The sequence below is a fragment of the Geotrypetes seraphini genome, chromosome 19 (assembly GCF_902459505.1).
Source record: "Geotrypetes seraphini chromosome 19, aGeoSer1.1, whole genome shotgun sequence".
In the NCBI taxonomy this organism is placed as follows: domain Eukaryota; kingdom Metazoa; phylum Chordata; class Amphibia; order Gymnophiona; family Dermophiidae; genus Geotrypetes; species Geotrypetes seraphini.
In genome coordinates this window covers 20,141,148-20,168,150 of record NC_047102.1, presented here as the reverse complement: position 1 = coordinate 20,168,150, position 27,003 = coordinate 20,141,148, and the positions used below count along the sequence as shown (strand labels likewise).

General features: G+C 44.7%; 2 protein-coding genes across 5 annotated transcripts in view; one reads left to right on the top strand and one right to left on the bottom strand.

The window, feature by feature from the left end:
* TMEM80 (transmembrane protein 80) overlaps positions 1-20,717 on the bottom strand; it is a 41,612-nt gene extending 20,895 nt beyond the window's left edge. Inside the window, exons 1-2 of one of the 2 annotated variants that reach the window (XM_033928530.1) lie at positions 20,603-20,717; positions 10,767-10,783 (exon numbers count right to left, since the gene is read on the bottom strand). In XM_033928530.1, the coding sequence (XP_033784421.1) occupies positions 10,767-10,783; positions 20,603-20,621 (36 nt within the window). In that variant the 5' untranslated portion in view covers positions 20,622-20,717. Of the gene's footprint in view, positions 1-10,766; positions 10,784-20,025; positions 20,081-20,602 lie in introns of those variants that run through there. The other variant, XM_033928529.1, reaches the window with a different exon arrangement.
* A 5-nt stretch (positions 20,718-20,722) lies between these two features.
* DEAF1 (DEAF1 transcription factor) overlaps positions 20,723-27,003 on the top strand; it is a 97,123-nt gene continuing 90,842 nt past the window's right edge. For 2 of the 3 annotated variants that reach the window (XM_033928527.1, XM_033928526.1), the window contains exon 1: positions 20,726-21,053. In XM_033928527.1, the coding sequence (XP_033784418.1) occupies positions 20,891-21,053 (163 nt within the window). In that variant the 5' untranslated portion in view covers positions 20,726-20,890. Of the gene's footprint in view, positions 21,054-27,003 lie in introns of all 3 variants that reach the window. The other variant, XM_033928524.1, reaches the window with a different exon arrangement.

The window sequence follows — 27,003 nt, the reverse complement described above, 5'->3', positions numbered from 1 at the left end:
AGGTAAGGAAATACCTGAAGGTGGTGAGAGCGTAGAAATGCAGCCACCACAATGAGACATTTGGTGAACACCCTTGGAGAGGAAGCAAGACCGAAGGGCAGCACCTTGTATTGGTAATGACAATGATTGATCATGAAGCGGAGATACCGTCTGGAGGTTATATTGATCGGTATGTGAGTGTATGCCTCTTTGAGATCGAGGGAGCACAGCCAGTCGTCTTGATTGAGAAGAGGATAAAGAATGGCTAGAGAAAGCATCTTGAATTTTTCCTTTACCAAACATTTGTTGAGATCGCGAAGATCCAGGATTGGTCTGAGATCTCCCGTTTTTTTGGGGACTAGAAAATAACGGGAGTAGAATCCCTGCCCTTTTTGATCTAGAGGAACTTCCTCTATAGCGTTCAGAAGGAGGAGGGATTGAACTTCTTGAATAAGGAGGGCAGATTGAGGACTGTTCAAAGCAGACTCTTTTGGCAGGTTTTGGGGCGGAAGAGTCTGAAAGTTGAGAGAGTAGCCGTGGCGGATGATGTTGAGGACCCACTGGTCCGAAGTAATAACTTCCCACCGGCTGAGAAACAGAGAAAGACGACCTCCTATAGGTTGAGGCAGGTGAGCAGATATGGGGATACTGGCTATACTTTGGAGAATTAAGTCAAAAGGGCTGTGTTTTCTGCTGTGGAGGTGGCTTCACAGGTTGTTGTTGCTGTTGTTGTTGTCTGGGAGGCTGACGTTGCTGTTGCCGTTGACGCCTGGGTTGCTGAGAAGCTGCTGGTAATGGGCGAGCTGTGAAGCGGCGTTGATAGGCCGATTGCTACCTGAAAGGTCTTGTTGGAGGAGGCTTTTTCTTATTTTTAAGCAGGGTATCCCAGCGTGTCTCATGGGCAGAGAGCTTTTGAGTGGTCGAGTCCATGGATTCCCCAAAAAGCTCATCCCCTAGGCACGGGGCATTGGCTAACCGATCTTGATGATTAACATCAAGTTCGGATACCCGAAGCCAGGCCAGGCGACGCATTGCCACAGACATTGCTGTCGCTCTGGAGGTAAGTTCGAAGGTGTCGTAAATGGACCTAACCATGAACTTACGAAGTTGAAACAGAGACGACAAGCAATGGTGAAAAGATTGTTGTTTACGTTGAGGAAGGTACTTCTCAAATGAAGCCATGGTGGTAAAGAGATGTTTAAGATAGAAAGAAAAATGAAAAGCATAATTACCAGCTCTGTTAGCCAACATTGCATTTTGGTAGAGCCTCTTACCAAATTTATCCATGGCTTTACCCTCTCTGCCAGGAGGTACAGAAGCATATACACTAGCTCCTGAGGATTTTTTAAGGGTAGATTCCACAAGTAGAGACTCGTGTGGAAGCTGAGGCTTGTCGAATCCAGGAATGGGAATTACTTTGTATAAAGAATCTAATTTACGTGGAGCACCTGGGATCGTTAAGGGAGTCTCTAGATTCTTGTAGAAAGTCTCCCTCAAGATGTCATGAAGAGGGAGCTTCAAAAATTCCTTTGAGGGTTGGTCAAAGTCAAGGGCATCTAAAAAGGCTTTAGACTTTTTGGACTCAGCCTCCAAAGGAATAGACAGAGAGTCACACATGTCTTTCAAAAAAGACGAGAAAGATGTAGTGTCATGCCTAGAGGATGGGTCAGGTACAGCAGAATCATCCTCATCTGAGGAACATTCACCCTCAGAGAGAAAGGGTTCCTCTGAATCTCCCCACAGATCAGGATCCCTGACATGGGAAGTACGGTCCCGAGACTCTGGGGTAGATGGTTCTAAGTGTCGGGTTTTGCGCACCGACTTACCCGACCTCATCGATATGGAACCAGGGGATGTAATCGGTGGCACCGGTGCCGAAGTCTGTACCGACTGATGTTGAGCTCTCGGCTCCGGTGCGAGGAATGGCATCGATACCGATGAGGTCGAGTGAAGCGGTACCGAAACAGTGGATGCAGACAGCACAGGCTGTTCCACTATCAGCTGTTCCGCGGCTCAGTGCGGACCGGCACCGGAAGGTTCGGTGCCAAGATAGCTGGAAGGAGATGTTGTAATTGCTCCTTGAGCTGCACTTGGAGGATGGCCGCAATGCGATCATCCAGGGATGGCACCGGTACCGCCTTTTTCTTTTGCGGTACCTGCGGTGCCGCTCGACGTCCCGGAGATGAGGAGCCCAATGTCGAGGGACTCACCTCAATAGGGGCGGAGCGCTTCCGCTGGCGCCTCACAGTCGGCAGGATTGGGCTCGCTGCACTCGAGACCGGAGGACGCTCTAGCGGGGAAGGCTTCTTAGCCGGCTTACCTGAGTGCTGGGACGCCGGTGCGGTGTCGCGCGGTGTCGAAGAGGAAGGTGCCGACTGAGCAGGTGCCGAAGCCGGTGTCGATGGAACGGGGTCGGACATCTCGGCACCGAACAGTAATCGCTGTTGTATCTGGCGATTTTTTAGAGTACGTTTTTTTAAGGTAGCACAGCGGGTGCAGGTGGAAGCCTGATGCTCAGGACCCAAACACTGTAGGCACCAGTTGTGTGGGTCCGTGAGAGATATAGGCCGAGCACACCGCTGGCACTTTTTAAACCCTGGCTGAGGGGGCATGAAAGTAAAAACGGCTTCAGCCAAATCGAAGGCCGAGGCCTCGATGGTGGCAGAAGGCCCCGCCGGGGAAAAACTAAAAATGAAGAAAAAAGTAAAAGTTTTTTGTTTTTTTTTACAAAAATGAATCAAAAGAAAAAAGACAATAGAGCCAAAAAGGTTTACGCGAGCGGGAAGGCAAGTAGAAAAAATTTCAACAGCCGTTGAAAAACGCGTCTTCTTAGCTCCGCGGAAACTAAGAAACTGGGGACCGCGCGCCTCTGTCGGGCGGGAAGGCACTCGCGCGTGCGCGGTGCGGCCTACCAGAACTTTCCAAGTTCTTAGAGTGCAATCACTCTAAAATTGTACCGGGGCTCCGTCGGTGCCGTCACCCATCAGTCAAGAATATGCTGCCTGCTTGTCCTGTGATAATAAAAACGTCCACATGAAAAAACACACAAGAGCAAGTTTTGCAGACGTACTCAACTACCTTGTCTGATCAAGGCAGGGGAATCCCCATCAGCTTAGCCGGTTTCAGGGATACCTGCCAGCTCAGCTGGAGGAGAGATTAATCTCTCCTTCCCTCAGAGGCACTGATCCCCTCAAGTACACCTCCAAACTAGCCAAATAAAAGAAGAGTCGCCAAGCCCTACACTCCTCCAACATCCCTGGACTCCTGACATCCTCGGACCCCCCCTAACATCCTCTGTATGGCCGCATGGTCAGAATGATGGGCCTTCACCTTCCCAATGCAAGTGGGAGAGGCTCATCATTCTGAGCACGTGTCCATATATGCAGGAGGGAGTGGGCTTCCTTCTTGCTGATTTGTCATCCAAAGATACGGGGGGGGGGGTGTTTCCAGGAATGTTGGGGGGATATCAGGGGGTACAGGAGTGTTGGGGGATGTCGGGGAGGTATCCATGGATGCTGGAGGATGTCTGGGGTCTAGGAATGTCAGGGGATGTTGGGGGGGAGGGGGTTAGGGCTCGGTGGCTCTTTTTTACTTGGTTAGTTTAGAGCTATACTGGAGGGGATTGGTGCCTGGGAGGGAGAGAGGAATATCCCTGCCAGTTCAGTTAATCCTGGCAGGAGGAATCCCCATTAGCTGAGCGAGCAGGAATCCCCGAAACCAGCTCAGCTGATGGGGATTCTCCTGCCACAATCAGCTAATGGCAAGCCCTCAATGTACTGTTTTCCCCTCATCTTTTGGTGTTGGAAGGGGGTCCATGACCATTGGGGGAGTAAGGGGGGATCATACCTTAATCCCTCCGGTAGTCATTTGGTTAGTTTGAGTAGTTTTGGGGCACTTAGACCTGTTTTAGTTGCATATAAATTTATTCTAGGATGTCCTGGGAAAGCTTTGATTATTGCTGCAGGACGTCCAGGCCTAAGCCCGCCCGATGTCCACCCATAACACACCTCCCAACACGCCCCTTTGAGCTCTGGACACACAGCGGCCTAGAAGTGCTGCTGGACATCTAGAAAGTCAGTTTCGATTATCGGCACTTGGACGTCCCAGTTATTAGGACATCCAAGTACCGACTTAGGCTGGTTTTTGGACATTTTAAAGTTTTGATCATGAACCTCTTAGGTAGTTTAACCAATTTATATTTTTTCTTGCATTAATAAAACTAATTTGTACATGTATGGCAATTTTATAACAGGTCATCTATATGTGCTTATATCCAGTTTATTTTATAAAGACAGTAAGAGGCTCATTTTCAAGGCACTTAGATACATATTTGAATGTCTAAGTGCTTTGAACATAAGAACATAAGTAGTGCCTCCGCCGGGTCAGACCATAGGTCCATCCTGCCCAGCAGTCCGCTCCCGCGGCGGCCCAAATAGGTCACGACCTGTCTGAATCACCAGAAAGGGCCCCTTGCCACCTTGGTTTCTCATTAAAGTCCTATCTTCCCATCAAAGTCCTCACCCTCCGGTCTTGCCCATGCACGACCTGGTTGGCTTTCTATACTTATTACCTGGTTAGTTTTCTATACTTGTGTTACATCCCAGCACCTCTCTCAGTATCCCACGATCCCTTTATCCTTCAGGAATCCGTCCAATCCCTGTTTGAATCCATGTACCGTACTCTGCCTGATCACTTCCTCCGGTAGCGCATTCCAAGTGTCCACGACCCTTTGGGTGAAGAAAAACTTCCTTGCATTTGTTCTGAACCTATCTCCCTTCAGTTTCTCCGAATGCCCCCTCGTGCCTGTTGACCCCTTCAGCCTGAAGAATCTGTCCCTATCCACCCTCTCTATGCCCCTCATGATCTTGAAGGTCTCTATCATATCTCCCCTGAGCCTCCTTTTTTCCAGAGAGAAGAGCCCCAGCCTATCCAACCTCTTGGCGTATGGGCAGTGTTCCAGCCCTTTTAAATGAGTCCCTAAGGATGTACATTCATTTAAAACATTTCCCATATGGTTTCATGTGATTTTTTTCCCCTGAAATAGCAGCCCCCTTGCAAAAGTTCAGATTTTCTCGTGTGTCGTTAATAGTGTACAATCCTTCTATTGTGCACACATGGGCTCCCCTTCACAAAGAGCAGAATCTGAATAATATTGCTGCTTTAATGAAAAAAATAACTTTGAACACAATGAAAATTCCCATAAATATGCAATGAAAGTTTTCAGGCTGCCTAAAAGGCACACAGTTGCCTAAACAGTAGATAAAATACTAGGGCAAAAGGCAGGAATCAAAGCATGCTTTGGGGGCAATTTTTTAATAAGTACTTTAAGTAAACACAATTTAGTCATTTATGAGGGACAGGAAATGCATCTCAGCAACCTATACAGACAATATAGAGAAACCTTTTTGTCTGTACATGTGAAAAAGAAAGAAAACATTTTTATCACTATAATTTATTTTATAGTACCAAGTAATATAAAATTAGTTGCACCGACACATGTGCAGGATAAAGTATGAAAGCGCATACATAAGAACAGCCTTACTGGGTCAGACCAATGGTTCATCAAGCCCATTAGCCTGTTCTCACGGTGGTCAATCCTGGTCAGTAGTACCTGGCCAAAACCCAAGGTGTAGCAATGTTCCATGCTACCAATACAGGGCAAGCAGTGACTTCACCATGTCTGTCTCAATAACAGACTATGGACCTTTCCTCCAGGAACTTTCTTAAAACCAGCTATGCCAGGGGTGTCCAACCTGTGGCCAGAGGGCCACATGCGGCACTGTGAAGTATTTTGTGTGGCCCCGGTCGAGGGTGATGCAATGTTTTCTTCTGCTGCCCCTGGATGTTTACAGTCTTAATTCAGAATACCGTGGCTAAGCTTATCTTCTCAAAAAGTAAATTTGACCATGTCTCACCACTCCTGTCCAAGCTCCACTGGCTTCCTGTAATCTCCAAGGTCCACTTTAAATGTGCCTGCCTAACCTTCAAGATCCTCCATGGCATCCTTCCTCCTTTTATTCCACTATCCTGGAACTCCTCAAATCCAAATTCCACAAGATCCGCCCAGAAACTAAAATTATCCTTCCCCTCTTTAAAAGGCATATCCCATTTTGGTAAACTAGGGTCTTCCCTCCACTTCAGAATCACTGAGCTCTGGAATAACCTTACCTCCCCACTTCGCAACTTGAGCTCCCTTCAACTATTCCGTAAGCATCTGAAAACTTGGCTATTCTCTAAAATGTAACTTTTCTTTCCCTCTCTGGTACACTAAGCCCTCTTACCTCTCTTTATACTTACTTCTATAATTCCATTGGAGTTCCGTTCTATCCCAACTCCTGTAAACCGTGCTGAGCTCCACATTGTGGAGAAGGTGCGGTATATAAACCCAAGGTTTAGTTTAGTTTAGTTTCCGGCTCCATCCTCTGTCTTGCTGCAGCGTTTGTGCATTTGTGCAGCCCCAGAAAAATTTTTTGGGCCAATGCGGCCCAGGGAAGCCAAAAGGTTGGACACCCCTGAGCTATGCTATCCGCTCTTACCACATCCTCAGGCAACACGTTCCAGAGCTTAACTATTCTCTGAGTGAAAAAAAATTTCCTCCTATTGGTTTTTAAAGTATTTCCCTGTAACTTCATAGAGTGTCTTCTAGTCTTTGTAATTTTTGACTGAGTGAAAAATCGATCCACTTGTACTCATTCTACTCCACTCAGGATTTTGTAGACTTCAGTCATATCTCCCCTCAGCCGTCTCTTTTCCAAGCTGAAGAGCCCTAACCATTTTAGTCTTTTTTCATACGAGAGGAGTTCCATCCCCTTTACCATCTTTGTCACTCTTCTTTGAACCTTTTCTAGTGCCGCTATATCTTTCTTGAGATAAGGAGACCAGAATTGAACGCAATAGTCCAGATGAGGTTGCACCATGGAGCGATACAGGGACATTAAACACTCTTAGTTTTGTTAACCATCCCTTTTCTTAGCATCCTATTTCCTTTTTTGGCCGCCGCCACACATTGGGTAGGTTTCTTCATATTGTCTACGATGACACCCAGATCCTTTTCCTGGGCGCTAATCTCCAAGGTGGACCCCAGCTTCCGATAACTGTGATTCAGGTTATTCTTCCCAATGTGCATCACTTTGCATTTGTCCACATTAAATTTCATCTGCCATTTGGATGTCCAGTCTTCCAATTTCCTAAGGTCCTCCTGCAATTTTTCACAATCTGCATGTGTTTTAACAACTTTGAACAGTTTAGTGTCCTCTGCAAATTTAATCACCTCATGGGGGGTGTCAGTATGATAGCAGCTTAGGAAATGCAGCAGACTATGACTGGAGGAGAGCTTCCGCTGGTGGGGCAAACCCAAATTAGGGGGGACCCCAGGCCTCCAAGGCTAGGCCATTATTTTAGGGGCTAGGAAAACTTCTTCGGGGGACAATAAAGAATTAGGCAATTAAGGACTGAGCTTGCATGGGGGGAATGGGATAATAGAGCATGAACTTCATGAAATTAACAAAATAACATAGTAAGTGAGCAGCAGATAAAGACCCAAATGACTCATCTAGTTTGTCCAGTAATATGGTCAGGGTTGTATTGATGCTCTGTGCAGACTACCCTCATCCCTTCATTTAGGCTACCTTCTTAGAAGTGCTTTTTTGAGCTTAAATATCAAATGCTTGGTCTCCATTCTGTTTCTCCCATGATTGCTTCAAATGTCAGATCCTGGGACACAATCCCTTTCATGCTTCAAGTTTGACTTTATTTAAATACATGAGTAATATAAATGTACATCTTTCCGTCACCGCACTTAAACAGGAGAAGCACAAAGAGGACAGAGAAGGTGACCTGTGGTACTCTGTTCTTTTATTATAATCAAGACTCGACACGTACATGTTTCAGCTGTTTGGTCAGCCTCAGGAGTCTGAGTCTTAATACAGAAATATACGTCACGATTATTTTCGGTCTTACAATTGTGATGCTCGAGTTTAAAGTATAATAAACACAAATCATACAAAGTGTGTCTGCTGGACTGAGCAGTAGGACAACTTTTCTAATACTCTGTAGCTTCAAACACAACTTCAGCTATCACCAACCTCTATGGATCCCAGTAACCCTTTTTCTAGTCCTGGGACCTCTCTTTCTCTCCATCTATACTTCTTCCCTTGGTGCTCTCCTCTCCTCCCACAGCTTCCAGTATCACCTCTATTCTGATGACTCACAGATCTACCTCTCTACACCTGAAATCTCAGCCTGCCTGTTTGATATTGCTACCTGGATGCCTTGCTGCCATCTAAAATTAAACATCGCCAAGATTGAACTCCTTATCCTTCCTGCTAAACCTTCCTCTCTCCTTTGCCTCTGTTCAACCTCAGCGTCATCTTTGACATCTCTTTGCATATCCAACAGACCGCCAAAACCTACTGTTTCTTCCTCTACAATGTTGCTAAAATCCGGCCTTTCCTTTCTGAGCACACTGCTAAGACCCTCATCCATGTTCTTGTCACCTCTCGCCTGGACTATTGCAACTTGCTTGTCGCAGGTCTTCCCCTAAGCCATCTCTCTCCCATTCAATCTGTTCAGATTGCTGCTGCATGCCTCGTATTCCGCCAGTGTCGTTCTGTTCACATTAACCCTCTCCTCAAATCACATCACTGGCTCCCTGTCTGTTCAAACTCCTGCTATTGATCTACAAGTACATTCACTCCCCAGTACCTCTCCTTATACTCTCTTGTCTGTACCTTTCTCCTCTACTGCCAACTCCCGACTCTGTCCCTTTTACTTGGTTGTACAGTTTGCCTAGAACAAACTTCCTGACTCGTTATGTTGGGCTCCGTTTCTGGCGGTATCCAAATCCATGTTACGTTTCAGTCCTAACTTCACCCCACTTGTAAAGCACCCATTCTGTTTGTCATTCCCTCTACCTTTTCTCCTCATCACTGCCTTTGTAATTCCCTACCTCAGCAACATGTATACAGACTCATCCTTGTCCTGTTTGTGTATCATAGGTTGTAAGCTCTTTCAAAGCAGGGACCGTATCTTGTGTGTTTAATGTACAGAGCTGCATGTGTCTGGTAAAGTTATAGAAATAACCAACAGTAGTCGTAGTTAGGACCAATTTGATTTCTCAAGAGTGGGATTATCGGGTTCTGCCAGCCTACTCCTACTTATCATTTCTACCAATCAGTCTCACAAGCAGCTAAGCCTAACACTCAGTCCAACAAAGAGGAAAGAAAAGAAGAATGCTAGGAGCCAGAAATACTTCCATGTAACTGACATCTGAAGAACAGAAATGCAATAGTTCAAGAATAAAAAGAGGTTTTAAAGATAGCCAAGAGTCTGAATCCATATGTTCTTAAGCTGCTGCAGTATCTAAAAGGGATTTACTGTTTGAAGTGAAAGGATGGTGCTAGGTTTCCTGTCTCTCTTATCCATTATAGAGGTGATGCCCTTCGGCTCCGAGGAATGGGAAACTAAATTCTCTGAACCTTGGGTGAACTACTGCTGGCTTCTAAGATAGCAATGACTGTCAGGCTCAAAAGTGGCTCCTATTGCATGCATTTTCAGGTAGAACCAATCTAGATCAGTGGTCTTTGCTAATTTTTAAGTGAGGGCCGTTTTGGGTCCAAAAGGGCTGAAGGAGAGCTGACAAATATCTTCCTACTTGAGGCCATGATGCCAATTCGACATTCATTCCTATCAGAACTCCCGGCCTTGGCCACACATGCAGAACACAGATAACCCCTTTGCAAATACAGAATCACAAACTAAAAGTCCTAATATACACAACTGAAACCTATTTCTTCCTGAACAGTGCAAAATATAGACAGTAGATATAAATTCTCAAAACTGACATATTTCAATCACTGAACTGAAGATAAAATCATTTTTCCTACCTTTAATGATTTTTCTAATTATCTTTTCCCAGGCTCTGGCCGCACTTTCTTCTGTCCGTGCTCTTAACTGTTTCTAGGACCTTCTTACCCATTTGCTAGTTTTCTCTCCTTCACTTTCTGCCCTACATCCATCTCTCACATTAACTTTTAACATTCAACTTTCTTCTATTTTTCTGCTTCCTTCTCAATCTGTCTACTTTTCCCTTCCTCTTCATCCATGTGCACCATCTCTTTCTTCTCTTTGCCCATGTAGCATGTTTACTTCATTCACGCCAGGGATCTCAAAGTCTCTCCTCGAGAGCCGCAATCCAGTCGGGTTTTCAGGATTTCCCCAATGAATATGCATTGAAAGCAGTGCCTGCACATAGATCTCATGCATATTCATTGGGGAAATCCTGAAAACCCGACTGGATTGCAGCCCTCAAGGAGGGACTTTGAGACCCCTGATTAACGCTGTCCACAGCCCAAAGAGTGCAGAACCGCAACACAGGAAACAAAAGTGCCTGATCCTGACGAGGGGTGGGGGGATGATATTCTGCACAGGCTCCGTAGACTGCCCCAGAGGTCTTGGAGGGAAGTCATTGGCTCATGGTCTTGCAATGAAAACCACTGATCTAGATATGAACATTGAGTACCATAAAAGAAAAAGGTGGAAAGGGGAGTAGAAAAAGACAGCTGTGGAGACTCTTAGCTGGTACAACTGCTGTTTTCTAAGCCTGGGGCTTAGATCTTCTTCTTACTGAAAGAAGCACTGATAAAGAAGACAGATACTATAAAGCAAATTTAAGACAAATAATGCTAGAATAAGTGCAGATTAACCAACATATTGCAGCAGAAAATCATAGTTCCTTGGGACATGTGATCACAGCCTTGAGAATATCAGATATCATACCAAAAGGATACAACCGTTGAGCTTCTTCCTGTCAAGACAGAAAAAACCCAGGAATTAGAAAAACAAAATTCTACAGAAAGATTGAAAAAAAAGTCACTTTTACATCTTGGAGAAATTCTGCTTTCAAAATACTCAGGTCAATTCATGCATACTTATTATTAGTTTATTGAGGTGATTAACAAACACCACACTTGAAGGAAGGGCATGGGGAAACTCCCCACATAATAATTATTACTCTGTTCTGCTATGTAAGTAACATTCATAAAAGAGATTAGATTCTTACTTTGATGATATGCTGAACCAAGGCTCTTGCATCCGCTCCCATGAGTCCATTGCAGGTCAAGTTTCTGGAATCCTGTGGATTACAGGACTGGAGGCAACATGGATTCACTAGAGGTAGGTCTTGTCAGACAAATCTGATCAATTTTTTTGATTGGGTGACCAGAAAATTGGATAAAGGATGTGTGCTAGATGTGGTGTATTTAGATTTTAACAAAGCTATTGACAGTGTTCCACACAGACATCTAATACATAAACTGAGTGTCCTTAGGATGGGTCCCAAAGTGAAGGGCTGGGTCAAGAACTGGTTAAGTGGCAGGCGACAGAGGGTAGTGATCAATGGAGATCGCTCTAAGGAAAGGGATGTTACCAGTGGTGTGCCTCAAGGTTCTGCTCTTGGGCCTGTTCTTTTTAACATTTTTATAAATGATATTGCTGAAGGGCTGCCAGGTAAGATTTGCCTCTTTGCAGATGATACCAAAATCTGCAATAGAGTAGACACGCCAGATGGTGTGAATAACGAAGAAAGACCTGGCGAAGCTTAAAGAATGGTCTGAAATTTGGCAGCTAAAATTTAATACTAAGAAATGCAAGGTCATGCTTTTGGGCTGAAAAAACCTGAGGGAACAGTACAATTTAAGGGGTGAAGAACTTATGTGCAAGATGGAAGAGCAGGACTTGGGTGCGATTGTATGTGATGATCTTAAGGTGGCCAAACAGGTTGAAAAGGTGACGGTGAAAGCTAGAAGGATGCTAGGGTGCATAGGGAGAGGTATGGCCTATAGTAAAAAGAAGATATTGATGCCCTTGTATAAGACTTTGGTGAGATCTCATTTAGAATATTGTGTACAATTCTGGAAGCCGCACCTTCAAAAAGATATAAAAAGGATGGAATCGGTTCAGAGGAAGGCTACTAAAATGGTGTGTGTGGTCTTCGTAATAAGGCGTATGGGGACAGACTTAAAGATCTCAATCTGTATACTTTGAAGGAAAGGCGGGAGAGGGGAGATATGATAGAGACATTTAAATACCTACATAATATAAATATGCATGAGTTGAGTCTCTTTCATTTGAAAGGAAACTCTGCAATGAGAGGGCATAGCATGAAGTTAAGAGGTGATAGGCTCTGGAGTAATCTGAGGAAATACTTTTTTACAGAAAGGGTTGTAGATGTGTGGAACAGGAAGAGGTTGTGGAAGGGTTGAAGATGTGTGGAACAGGAAGAGGTGGTGGAGACAGAGACTGTCTGAATTTCAAAAGGGCCTGGGATAGGCACGTGGTATCTCTCAGAGAGAGAATGAGATAATGGTTACTGCGGATTGGCAGACTGGATGGGCCATTTGGCCTTTATCTGCCGTCATGTTTCTATACTGATTACTGTTGAAATAAAAGGTTGCTTATTTTATATCACTGGTGAAGGAAAAACACGGATTTACATTTGAGCATCTGAACTGAAACCAGTTTGAAAAAGCCCGTGACTTCAGCAACTCCAGCAAAAGGCAGGAATAGGTCTCACATTTAATGCAGCATTTCATGCTATCAGACTCTTTAAACTGGTGAGGTGCACACTGGAAATGAAATGGTGTCTGCACATATGAAGGGACACAACAGCTTGAAAGGAGTCCAGGTATCTATCATCATCCAGCAGCTGAAGCCCAATGAGGTGAACCAAAGAAGAGAGAGAGAGAGAGTGAAAGAGCATGTTGCCTGTAAGAGTGTGGCAACATGTGACAATAATAATGCATTTAATTGGCATAGGTACAGCAAGAGAGAGACAATATTCAGGTATACTCTGCGATACTCAAGAAAACAGAAGTGAGGAGGTACTGGAACCAATGAAGGTAACTTGAGAGAACATGCGCACCCTAAGCACAAATAAAAAAGCCCAAAACTGAAAACTATTGCTATTGGGGGATTCCATCGTCAGAAGCATTAACCTTGGAACACAAGCAGAGGAGACCAAAACAGTGAAATGTCTTCCAGGATCCTCAGCTATCAGGAGTTCCAGGCAAATACAGACTATAATTAAGGAAGAAACACTGATGTTGTTATCCATCTGGGAACAAATGACCTGGCCAACTCCACACTTGCAGCACAGAAAGCTTTTTGGGAGCTTGGTGAGGGCGTGAAACCTTTTGTAAACACTTTAGCTTTTTCTGAAATACTGCCTGCATATGGAAAGGGAGAGCAAAGAGTGAAAAACACAGAGGACTTTAATAGATGGCTCAAAGCCTGGTGTCATCAAGAAGGCTTAACCTTACCCTAATACTCAAGGTTGCATCAACTCCCCTTAACCCTAATTTTTAAGGTCCCCCACCACCTTCTGGCTGATGCATGACTAACTCCTCCCTTTTGTAGATGTTCAAGATCAGGGAAGAAAACAGCCAGTGCACGGCTGCAAAAACTCAAACCAGCAGATCCAGTGTTAAGGCAAAAAACAAAACTGGACACTCAGTGGAAAAATAATGAAGCCGACAGACATTTCATTCAATGTCGGTCCAATGTTTGTTTGGTGAAATGTCTGTCAGTCAAAATTCCAGCCACAAAGCTAGATAGCAGACTGAATATTACTGTGGTCTGCCTGGATTTTCAGCAGCAGCATTTGGGTAATTGCTGCTGAGAATCTGTGTAAGGCCTGGGTCTTATGGAGTAGGATCTGCTCCTGCCCAGATTTTGTCCTGCTGAAGAGGTTGTCATTGGTAATGACATAGGAAATGTCAAAATGACATATCTCATGTTGTTGCATGTCATTAAAACATTAAAATGAGCAGAAAGGACAAAAAAAGTTGTATTTTCATTTGCCAATAATAGTGCATGCTCTTTTGAGAGAGGGTGAACTATTTGTTCAAAGGGTGCCCTCTTTCTGAAACAATGCGCACTCTTTTCCCTATAATGTACCAGTGCCCAGGCACATACTAGCAGGAAAGTAGAGGGCATCGGTGTCCAAATAGTGTATCCTCTTTCAAAAGAATGCACACTCACCAACTTTGAACAAGACAAAAAGAGGGCAAAGAAAAACGACCAAAATGAACATTCCTGGAAATACACAGGAAGTAACATGAAATGAAAATTTTCTGGCTGCCCATCCATACTGAGAATCATCTTTACAAGAAACAACAGGATTCATCTCCTTTCCCTGGTCTCACTATTCTTATAGGAACATTTCATTGTGGCACCCTCGGAAGGAACTGACTCATTCCTTACACCTAATAGCCATTATAGTAAGGATACCTTATATTAGTGGGTATCTAAGAAGTCCCTATAAAAAGAATGGATTTCTAAGGCACAAGGGTCTTGCAAACAATAGAAATAAAGAGAAATGAAGGCAGATAAAGACCATGAAATCTATCCAATCTGCCCAAATTGTTGAGTGCTCAATCATGAGTCAATCACAATCCAATAACTCCAAAAAGAACTTCAGTAGATACTTCACAAGACACACCCAAAAAAAGCAGTAGTAGTCAATAGACTTGCAGAGACACAAGCCCTGCTTAGTGCACATTTATCAACAACCATAAAGAGATCATAACTCTGATTAAATATATATAAATATGTGTGGCGAGGGGAGAAGATTCTCCAGCGCTTTACACAACACGGCCTGCACACCATCACAGAACACCTCACGTGTGCTCAAATTAATATAATAATTTAACCGTGATATAATTTAATCACATAAGTGCTGAAATAAAGCAGAACAAATCGCTCTGAAAGTCCCCCAGCCATGCTCCTCAACAAAAATCAGACTTAAGAACATAAGAAGTTGCCTCCGCTGGGTCAGACCAGGGGTCCATCGCGCCCAGCAGTCCGCTCACGCGGCGGCCCATCAGGTCTATGACCTGTAAGTGATCCTTTGTCTAAAACCTTTCAATACCCTTTCATCGTCCTATCTCTGTCTCTATCTATATCCCTCAATCCTTCAGGAACTTGTCCAATCCCTCTTTGAATCCTCTTAATGTATTCTGTCCTATTACATCCTCCGGAAGCACATTCCAGGTGTCCATCACCCTCTGAGTGAAGAAAAATTTCCTAGCATTGGTTCTAAACCTGTCCCCTTTCAATTTTTCTGAGTGCCCCCTTGTTCTGGTAGTTCTCAATAGGCTGAAGAATCTGACCCTTTCCACCTTCTCTATGCCCTTCATGATCTTGTAAGACTCTATCATGTCTCCTCTGAGTCTCCGCTTTTCCAGGGTGAAGAGCTCCAGCCTTTCTAGCCTCTCAGCGTATGAAAGGTTTTCCATACCTTTTATCATTCTTGTCACTCTTCTCTGAACCCTCTCAAGTATCTCCATGTCCTTCTTTAGGTACGGCGACCGATATTGGACACAGTATTCCAGATTCAGTCGCACCATCGTGCAATACACTAGATGTATCCTCACTTGTGAAAACTGACGAGAAGAACTTATTTAACCTATCAGCCACCTTTTTCTTCTTTTATCACTCCCTTTCTGTCTCCATCATCCAATGGTCCTACTTCCTCCCTCACTGGTTGCTTCCCTTTAACGTATTTGAAGAATGATTTGAAATTTTTTGCCTCCCTGGCCAGTCCTTCTTCGTAATCCCTTTTCGCTCTCCTAACCACTCTATGACATTCTTTTTGGCAGTTTCTGTGTGCCTTCCAGTTTTCCCTGGTTTGGTCCTTTTTCCATTTCCGGAACGATTTTTTCTTGTCTCCTATCACATTCATTGGTTATCCATTCCGGGTCTTTAGTTTGGTTTTTTTTGCACCCTTTTCTAAATCTGGGGATGTGCATAAGCTGTGCTTCTTGCACCGTGCCCTTGAATAGGGACCAGGCTTGCTCCACAGTCTCTGTTTTCCATGAGCTGTTTCGGAGCTTTTTTTCTCACCATTGCTCTCATAGCATCATAGTTCCCTTTCTTGAAGTTGAGCGTTGCCACCATGGTTCTCTTCCCTTTTGATGTTCCTACTTCTAGTTTGTACTGTATCATGTTGTGATCGCTGTTTCCTAGTGGTCCTACTACTTCAACTTCCTTTGCAGGTCCCCCTAGCCCATTGAGGATTAGGTCGAGAGTGGCATTCCCCCTCGTTGGTTCCTTGACGAGCTATTTCATAAAGCAGTCCCTCACTGCCTCTAGGAATTCTGTTTCCCTCGCACAGTTCGAGTTTCCAATACTTCAGTCTATCCCGGAGTAGTTAAAATCTCCCATTACCAGCACGTTTCCGTTTTTGCATTCCCGCTTCAATTCTGCTGTCAGTTCTTTGTTGTTTGCTTCCGTTTGTCCAGGCGGCCCCAATTTTATATCAAAACCATTTCTTCCTGGTAATTTGACCCATAACGATTCCAATTCTTCTGCCTTTGTTTCCATATCTACACTGGTCGATTGAATGGTGTCCTTTATATATAGTGCTATTCCTCCACCCTTCTTGTGAGTTCTGTCTCTTCTATAGAGTTTGTACCCTGGCAGTACTATATCCCATTTGTTTTCCTCATTCCACCCTGTTTCCGTGATTCCAATGATGTCTAGATTAGAGAATGACACGGTGGCGGTTTACCCGCGGCCACCGCATTTTAGCCGCGGGTCACCCACCGAAAACAGGGAAGAAAACTAGCAGTCGCTGCGGCGACAAGGCCATTCACCGCCCGCGGGGCGGTGAATGGTTTTGTCCCCGCAGTGAGGCATGAAGGATCGCGCAGTCCCCGCAGCTCACACCCGCCTGCCCAATCGATTCTAGTGTTTAGCCAGCTCTCTCCCTTCTCCTCACCTTAGTTTGTAGATTTTCTTTTTCGGCGACCCGCACGCTATCGGAGAGCCGCGCACCCGCTGCTGCTCAGTTTCATCTTCTGCTCTGACGCAACCGGAAACAGGAAGTTGCAGCAGAGCAGAAGATTGAACACTGAGCAGCCGTGCGTGCGCGGCTCTTTGGGAAAGCGTGCAGGTCGCCGAAAAAGAAAACCTATAAACTAAGGTGAGGAGAAGGGAGAGAGCTGGCTAAACACTAGGATCGATTGGGCAGGCAGGTAGTGGCTGCGGGGACCATGCGATCGCTAGTGTTCCCGGCTCAAATTGGAAGGAGCGAGTGAAAGGGAAAAGGATTCTGGGCCAAGGGGATGAAGTCGGAAAGAAAAACCCACAGCAGGAAAGAAAGGGAAGGACTGGCAGGTGAGCCAGATGCTAGAAGCAGGGGGGGGGGGGAAGAAAGAGGGAAAAAAGAGGGAAAAAAGCTAGATGGGGTTGAAAAGAAGAGACACACTGGTATGGAAGAGGAAGATAGGGGAAATCTGGACACAGGAAGGTAACAGAAAGAGGGGAAATTATGTGCATGGGACATAGGGACAGAGACATAAAGGGGACATGCCATGGAGATGGTATATGGACACAGGGGGGGCAATGACAGATACATAGGGGAGATATTAGAAATGGAGAAAATAGGAGCACAGAAGCGAGATAGTTTGTGGGGATGGGACAGGGACCGAGCTTGCAGGCTCCAGTGGCTTGCACAAATTTCATTGTAACGTGCCATGAAAATAAGAGGAAGGAAGGTAGATAGGCCACTCGAGAGGAGCTGAAGGGTAGTAGAAAGGAACAGATGGTAAAGGAGGGAGGGAAGGGTGGTGGTGGAAAGGAATAGAACAGACAATGAAGGAGGGTGGAGAGGAACAGACCCCCAAGGGAAATGTGGAAGACAGAGTGGGAAGAAGACAGATGCCAGACTATGCGGGAGCGGAGGGAAGAAGATGGGTGCTAGACCAATTGGGGGGGGGGTTAAGGGAGAGGCACAGTAACAGCAAATGGAAGACGCAGAGAGAAGACACACAGTGGATGGAAGGAATTCAATGAGATGTGGAAAGCAGAAACCAGACAACAAAGGTAGAAAAAAAAAAATATTTATTTATTTATTTTTTGCTTTAGGATAAAATAGTATATTAGTTGTGTTGATAAAAATTTATAAACAAAGCCCTGCCAGCTGAACATCTCTTTCTCTAGTTCAGCAGCAGGAACTTTGATTTATAAGAAAGGAATAAGCTAAATATTACAGTACTAAGGCTTATATGGATGCAGCGGGGACGGTGACGGGGCGGTGAATGGGATGGCAGTGGCGGGGCGGTGAAAGGGATGGCGGTGACGGGGCAGTGAAGGGAACGGCGGTGACGGGGCGGTGCAGAGGATGGTGGGCCGGTGACGGGGACAGATTTTTTCCCCGTGTCATTCTCTAGTCTAGATCCTCTTTTTTGACTGTGACTTCTAGTTCTCCCGTTTTGGTCATTAGGCTCCTCGCATTTGTGTACAAGCAATTTAAGTCCTGGTCCTTTCTTTTCCCTGCTGGTTTTCCTTGTGGTTTACTCCTCTTACCATGCCCTTTTTGAGCTGCTAGTCCCTGATTTCTGTTCCTTTCTTCCTCTTTTTTGGGCACATCTTTTTCTTCCTCAACCCGATTTCTCAATTTCTCCTGTTCTTCTAGCTCTTCCTGTTTGCCCTTCTTATTATTTGCCAGTTTTTCTTGTTCCTTAGACTCCCCATGTTCATCTTTTGCTTGTTCCCAGCATTTTTCCCGCTCAGTATCTTCTTTGGATACTCTTGTCTGAACCATCGACATCAGGTCGACTGTCGGCTTTCCCCTTCTTCTTAGTTTAAAGTCTGCTCTATTTCTCTCCTGATGTTGTTTGCTAGCAGTCTCGATCCTGCCGTGCTTAGCTTGAAAAGATTGGTCATTGGTCTGTAGTCAAACAGGGGGGCAGCATTTCCACACCACCGACTAACCAGGTTATACATATATTTATATATATTTAATCAGAATTATGATCTCTATATGGTTGTTTGATAAATGTGCACTAAGCAGAGCTTGTCTCTCTGCGAGTCTATTGCTTTTTTAGTGTGTCTTGTCAATCATGAGTCAAAGCATAATCCATTCTGGCAGTTTAAACCCTATCAAAAAGCTGCTGAACTTTTTCTGTTTCTATCAACAGTGTGACCGCTGTCGAATGTAAAAGGAGATGGTATAATATGGGGTGTATAAAGGTAAAGTCCAAAAATCATACAATCCCATTCACTGCAATCTGATATACATAATAATTACTTTGTAGCCAAACATCCAAAGACAATATATAATATAATCACCAAGACCCAGAGACCACATGGGAAAAACCCAAAATAAGTCTAACCACCCAATCATTGCATACACTGTTTTATGGGAAGGATGATGAACATGTCGAATAGCCGCCTTGTGGAACTGGTGGACACAAGGACGGTGTCTGAATTTAAGAAAACATGGGACAATTGCCTCAAGACAAACCTGGACACATGCACAACATTAAATGGGGAAGAGAAGATAAAACAATTATTTTCAAAGACTAAAACAGGGGTCAGGATAAAGAAAAAAAAGACAGATCTCTCAGATCCTCAGAGTATGACTTTAAAAACGGATCACTGTTTTGATTGCCGCTGTTGCTTTCAGTATGCTATGCCTTCTCAAGTGGGTCCTGCTCCCTCTGACTTGGCAGAAAGTGACTGAAAGCACCAGCAGTAGTCAGAACTGCACAGTGTACCTTTCTTCTCAATCTTTAGTTGAATTTGTCTCTCTTGCCTGTTTAGATTGTAAGCTCTTTTGAACAGGGACTGTTTTCTTTGTGACTCTGTACAGTGCTACAGAAATAATAATAGCAGTAGTATAGAGGCAAAGGAAGAAGATTGATGCTTTAGAAAATGTCAGGATGAGAGTAGATATTGTGGAGATGAAGGGGATAGGACTAGAATCCAAGCCAAAGGGCTAGATCAGTGGTCTCAAACTGAAACCCTTGGCAGGGCCACACTTTGGATCTGTAGGTACTTGGAGGGCCTCAGAAAAAAAACAGTTAACGTCTTATTAAAGAAATGACAATTTTGCATGAGGTAAAATTCTATATTTATAAATCTTTCCTTTTGGCTAAGTCGTTATAATAATATTATAATTATAGCTAAAGAGACATGATCAAGAAACTGTTTTATTTTACTTTTGAGAGCATGATAAACATACCGAGGGCCTCAAAATAGTACCTGGCGGGCCGCAAGTTTGAGACCACTGGGCTAGATGCATCCAGATCCAGCACTCATTCTCTTCTGAAGGGCTTGATCCACTTGAATGCAACAATCAATCCCACCAATTCACCTGGATCCAGCGCTCATTCGCACCAGAAAGACTGGACCCAGCATCTACTCCGTCCAAACAGGGTCAGTCAAAAGAGAAGAGTGTGAGGATCTGGAAGATGCAACTTCCCCCTCCCTCCACACCCCCAAAATAACACCTGCTATTGTATTCTTTTGTTCCACATAAACCGCTTTCATTTGAACAACAAACAATGGTGGACTTAGGATGAGCTCCTTGGAAGCAAATGAATGCGCCCCTCCCCCCCTGCTTAGGTCAGGAGGGTCTTCAGGATCAGGTCTATTTGCACGCATTGCCTGCCCTTGACACCCCAGCGCTACGCAGAGCTGCAGTCACAAAGGTGAGAAGAGTCCCTGCCCGAAAGAGCTTACAATCTAAAAACAAGATGTCATGGATGCAGTCAAGGGGAACGGTCTCCCTTTGGAACCCCGCTTCGGGGTAACTATGGCAACGCGTCAGCGCCCTCACCTCGTGCTACCGCCGCCATGTCCCGACAGCCTGTGCGCCACACAGAACGCAGACGTTTCTTCCTGCGACTGTCTTCGGCTATTTCCGGACGCCCACAGAGTGACAGCAGGGCAGCCAATCGGCGAAGGAGGCGGGCCCAGCTCAAGCGGCGGCCGCTGCGCCGTCCTTCGTTTCGTTTCCCTTCGGCCGCGGCTCGGCCCTACTCGGGGAAACGCGGGCTCGGTCCTCGTCGGCATCTTCCGCCGCCACGCAGCTCGGCTGAATCCGGCCGGCTTCGGCTTTGCTGGAATGGAGGAAACGGCTAAGCAAGGGCTGAGCCTGGAGGACGAAGACGACGATTCGGAGCCGGAGCCCGAAGTGACGGCCGTGGCAGTCATGGCGGATCCGGAAGCGATCGACCTGGGAGCCGAAGCGTTGCCGAACCCAGACGAGGCCGAAGCTGCTTACGCAGGCAAGTGAGGGGCGGGGCGGGCGGGCTGCCCTTGCCTTGCGGTGCATTGTGGGACTTGTAGTTCGGCAGAAACAAGGGGGAAGGGATTGAAAACGAAAATCACACCAAAGGCCTCCTGCCTTCGTCATTTATTCTGACATTTTTATGTTGTTTAAATTGCCAATGTCCTTTAAATGTACACCTTCACTTTTTCTCTACTTTTTTTTTTTTTAGTTCAAAGCTTTATTTTACATTTATATTTACTGGTATCTTTGGGTGGTTGTTCTGTTTTTTTAGACTACTTTTTACACCCCTGAAGAAGGCTGCTGTAACAGAAACATGGACTGTGTTAGGGTCCCGAATGTGTTTTATTATAATGGACTTTATGGATTTGTGTCATTTTAATTGAAATTTGTTTGATATTTTAAATAAACGTATTTGTCCACACATTGGTCTGACCTGTAACCCATCCCCCACTTTTTTTTCTGCTATGGTACTCAATCGACCCCCGCCAACTATATTCTGACCAACTGAGACCATAGCCTTCAAGAAATAATTATTTATTTCAAAAATATACTAAATCCAAAACATATTTTGTGCAAACTGACTTACAATCGCTGTACAAAGTCAAATGACATCTGGGACTTTTAAAGCCATAAAACTTAAACTTTATATTCCAAAAGAAAGAATAATACTTACCCCATCTTTGGCATCGTAAGCCCCCCAATCACCCTTTCTCTATACTCTTTAACCTTCATGGAGTTCCTTTCTCTCTCAACTCCTGTAAACCGTGCCGAGCTCTACGATTGTGGAGTTGATGCGGTATATAAACCTAAGGTTTAGTTTAGTTTAGTTTAAAACAAAAGTTAAACCCAAACAGGTCTTCTTGTACATACTGTTATTTGTATTGCTCTGAGATTAGCCTTCCCAAACTCGTTTTTGGTAGTTTTTCAGAGCTTTTCATTTTTTTCCAATAGCCTTAGAAGCAGGTCCTGGTGTATGCCTAGGTACTGTAAGGGAGGATCACACCCATAAAGAATTGGTTTGGGCGGGGGTCAAGATTGACAAAAGTAGACAGTCACCACACTCTTTCCACGCAATTCAGACAGTAAGATCACTCTAGGTTTGCTGTTTAGAACCAAAGAACTTACTTAAGGCAAAATGACTGGGACATAAGCAACAGTCGAGGCAACCTTCAAAACAGTATTTCCATTGCAATAGGTGAGTCATTCTAGACACGTGGGTTATCTCCCAATGGCCGCAAGACATCTGTATAAGGAATCCACTCCAGATTTTTTTCTGTGTCCCTCCTCTACTTCACTGGGAACTCTACTGCCCCCTGTAGTTTTACTCTTCGACACATCAGCCTGAAGATTACCATATTTTGGGCCGCTAAACCCCAGCCTCCTCTATTCCCAGGCGAGCTCCAGCCACATCTGAAAGGCCTGGAATATGCACTGATCTGCACATGCTCGAAGGCCCTCCAGATGCGTTCGGAGCTCATCAGGGCTTTCCAAAACCCGGACAAACTGCCGGCACATGGATAGTCCTCTAAAAAGAGTTTATGTCCTGGTTTTCCCCAGAGGTTTGGTAACCTTATGAAGGAGTGTTTTTCAGTCTCCTGGTTCTAAGAAGCAGGACCACATTTTCAGGAAGTTCTTTTGCATTATCTAGAAGTCACAAATGAGTTTGGCCTCTCTGACCCACTGTTTGTGCTGACTCATTCTTCCAGGCAGGGGCGCTCCCACTTCCAAGGCCACTATTTCCAGATGGATCCAAAAGGTCATGTCATCAGCCTACATTCTATGCGGTAAACAGTCTCCTGTTTCTGTGAAGGCACATTCTGCCAAGAGTATGGCTTCCTTGTGGGCCGTGGGTAGGGCAGCTACTTGGTCCATTCCGCTCATTTGCCAAACTGGATGTGGCTGCAAGACAAGACCACTCTGACTTTGGGTACTTGATCTTGAGGGTCAGCGCAGTCAACCCGCCCTAGGAGTTTGGGACTGCATTTGTACGTCCCACATGTCTAGAATGACTCGCCTATTGCACTGGAAAAAGAGATTATGCCCTTACCTTGAAATCTTATCCAGTAGATAGAATTCTGTCCTTCCTGCGGCTGCTTGTCTCATTCTGTTTATGCTTCTCCAGGTTTGATTCTTGGTTGCCAGTCAATATTTGGGTCTTGACGCATTCTGTATAGAAACATGATGGCAGATAAAGGCCAAATGGCCCATCTAGTCTGCACATCCGCAGTAACCATTATCTCTTTCTCTCTCCGAGAGATCCCACATGCCTATCCCAGGCCATTTTGAATTCAGACACATCTGTCTCCACCACCTCTTCTGGGAGACTGTTCCACGCATCTACCACCTATTTCTGTAAAAAAAAGTATTTCCTTAGATTACTCCTGAGCCTATCACCTCTTAACTTCATCCTATGCCCTTTCATTGCAGAGTTTCCTTTTAAATGAAAGACTCGATTCGTGCATAACGTGACCATTTATTTTTTTCCTCAAAACGGGACATCTACTAATTTTCAGTCCCGCCCCAATCCCACCCAAACTCTGCCCCTGACTCCACCCCCATAATAGTACTAATTGTAATGCAATTTCTTCCATACATTTTTCATATACACACAATATAATCTTATTAATACATAATGGTAACCACAAAATTAAAAAAATACTGTACGTAGAGAAAATGTTAATTATCATTTATATTTGGGGGGTTTTCAAAGATGTCAAGGCAGATGACTTTAAAATATGCAATGTACCTCAGTAACAACTATAGAAAAATAGACAAAGGTAGTGCAAAATAATAATAATAATAACAGCTTATATATCGCAATACCGTGAAGTTCTATGCGGTTTACAGAAGATTAAGCAAAGGTAACAAATACAGACAGCAGATATAAATTCTCAAAACTGATACATTTTGATAACTAAATTGAAAATAAATTCATTTTTCCTACCTTTGTTGTCTGGTAATTTCATGAGTCTCTGGTTGCACTTCCTTCTGACTGTGCATCATTTCTTTCTTTCTCTCTCCCTGCCCCCCTTTTCTTTCTCCTCTCCCCTCCCCAAGCATAAAACACATAACATGGCAGCTGCCGCACAGGAATGCCTGACTTGCTCTTTGCCCTTTTTCTCTGGCTCTCCTGGTTTGTGACATCACCAAAGCGTCACAGAAAATTCCCATACAGATTGTAGGATGGACAGAGAGTGGGATAGAGTCATCAAGCTGCGGTGGGAAAGAGTGACTTAAAGATCTGCTATGGACAGGGACTGGCCCTGGCCCTCTTTGGCACAGGCAGTACAAGTGCTCAGAAGCTAGCAGAAGCGCTCCAGGAACTGGCATTGTGGACTGTCCTAGACAATTGCAGCTGGCAGAGAACAGAAGTACAAAAGGGAGCTAACAGAAAACCATGTCTTTCATACATACAGAAGAAGAAAAGAGACTGTGGAATCCAATAATCTCGACAAGGCATTTATTGTTAAAACAAGTCAAATAAAATAATCTCCACTTCATGAATGACTGACGTAAGATGTAATATGGACCCAACAAGGTCTGTGTTTTGGCTGAAAGCCTTCTTCAGGGGTCCTGGTAGAGTAAAAAGGGTGAAGAACATAAGAATTGCCATCTCCGGATCAGACCCTGGGTCCATCGTCTGGTGATCCGCACACGCGGAGGCCCCGCCAGGTGTGCCCTGGCATGGATTAAGTCCCCATGTCACTGTATGCTTCTCAAGGGAGATGTGCACCTAATATTTATTTATTTATTTTATTTATTTATTTAGATTTTTATCCCGTCCTCCCAGTAGCTCAGAACGGTCTACAAGTGAACATACACAATGGAGGGTAATTAGACATATAAGAAGTGTGACAGGTTTGAATGATTGGACTTACAAGACTGAGATGTGATTTAAATACAGGCAATACAGCAATTTAAGAGTAGAGTTCATATATAAGTAGTTTAGTTTAAGTACAGTTATGTGAGATTAGGTACAGTTTGTCAGAGGATAGACTAAGAGACGACTGTACTGAGATTTGGGGAGAAGATAGGAGAGAGGAGAGAGGGGTGCTTAAGGGGGGGGAGAGACAGAGGTGATCTTTAGTTGAAGAGGAGGGTCTTTACCAATTTGCGGAATGTTAATAATGAGTTCTGTTGTCTGAGTTGGGGAGGGAGTTGGTTCCAGAGGTGTGGAATGAAGTGGCTGTAGGACCCTTACCCATGTCACTCTATGCCACTCCTAAGGAGATATGCATCTAGTTCAGTGATTCCCAACCCTGTCCTGAAGGAACACCAGGCCAATCGGGTTTTCAGGCTAGCCCTAATGAATATGCATGAGAGAGATTTGCATATGATGGAAGTGATAGGCATGCAAATTTGCTTCATGCATATTCATTAGGGCTAGCCTGAAAACCCAATTGGCCTGGTGTTCCTCCAGGACAGGGTTGGGAACCACTGATCTAGTTTACCCTTAAATCCTAAAACGGTAGATTCTGCAATTACTTCCTCTGGGAGAGCATTCCAGGTGTCCACCACTGCATGAAACAGAACTTCCTGATATTCGTCCTGGACCTGTCCCCCCTCAGCTTCAGTCTGTGTCCTCTTGTCCGTGTCACATTGGATATTGTAAATAGCTGCTTTCCCTGCTCTATTATGTCGAATCCTTTCAGTATTTTGAAAGTCTCGATCAGGTCCCCTCGCAGTCTCCTCTTCTCGAGGGAGAACAATCCCAGTCTCCTAAGTCGTTCCTCGGAATCCAGGTTCTCCATACCATTCACTAGCTTCGTTGCTCGTCTCTGCACCCTCTCTAGCAGTTTTATATCCTTCTTTAGGTATAGGGACTAATGCTGGACACAGTATTCCAGGTGTGGTCTGACCATGGCTCTGTAGAGCGGTACTATAACTTTCTCTGATTTACTCGTAATTCCCTTCTTTATCATGCCTAACATTCTATTTGCTTTCTTCGCTGCTGCCGTACATTGCACCAACGGCCTCAGGGTCCTATCTATCAGTACACCCAGGTCCTTTTCCTGTACGGTCTTTTCCTGAGTTACACCTGACATACTATACTTGTGATCTTTATTTTTTCTGCCTAAATGCATCACTTTGCATTTTTCCACATTAAACTTCATCTGCCATTTGTCTGCCCACTTCTCCAATTGGAATTACTAGTGATAATTATGATCAGGTGATGAAAGTGACCAGAAAACTGCAGGCGACCACGGAAGTGAACTGAGGGGAAAATGTTACTAGAACTGAAGGTGGACAAAGCGATGGGACCAGACGGGATCCATCCCAGGATACTAAGTGAGCTCAGAGAGGTTCTGGCGAGTCCTATTAAAGACTTGTTCAACAAATCTCTGGAGACGGGAGTGATTCCTGGGGATTGGAGGAGAGCGGATGTGGTCCCTATTCATAAAAGTGGTCACAGGGATGAAGCAGGAAACTACAGGCCGGTGAGCCTCACTTCAGTTGTTGGAAAAATAATGGAAGTTTTGCTGAAAGAAAGGATAGTGCACTTCCTTGAATCTAATGGGTTACAGGATCCGAGGCAACATGGCTTTACAAAAGGTAAATCGTGCCAAACTAACCTGATTGAATTTTTCGATTGGGTGACCAGAGAGCTGGATCGAGGACATATGCTAGATGTAATTTACTTGGATTTCAGCAAAGCCTTTGATACAGTTCCTCATAGGAGGCTGTTGAACAAACTTGAAGGGCTGAAGTTAGGACCCAAAGTGGTGAACTGGGTCAGAAACTGGCTGTCGGACAGACGCCAGAGGGTGGTGGTTAATGGAAGTTGCTTGAAGGAAGGAAAGGTGACTAGTGGAGTCCCTCAGGGTTCGGTGCTGGGGCCAATCCTGTTCAATATGTTTGTGAGTGACATTGCTGAAGGGTTAGAAGGAAAAGTGTGCCTTTTTGCAGATGATACCAAGATTTGTAACAGAGTAGACACTGAAGAG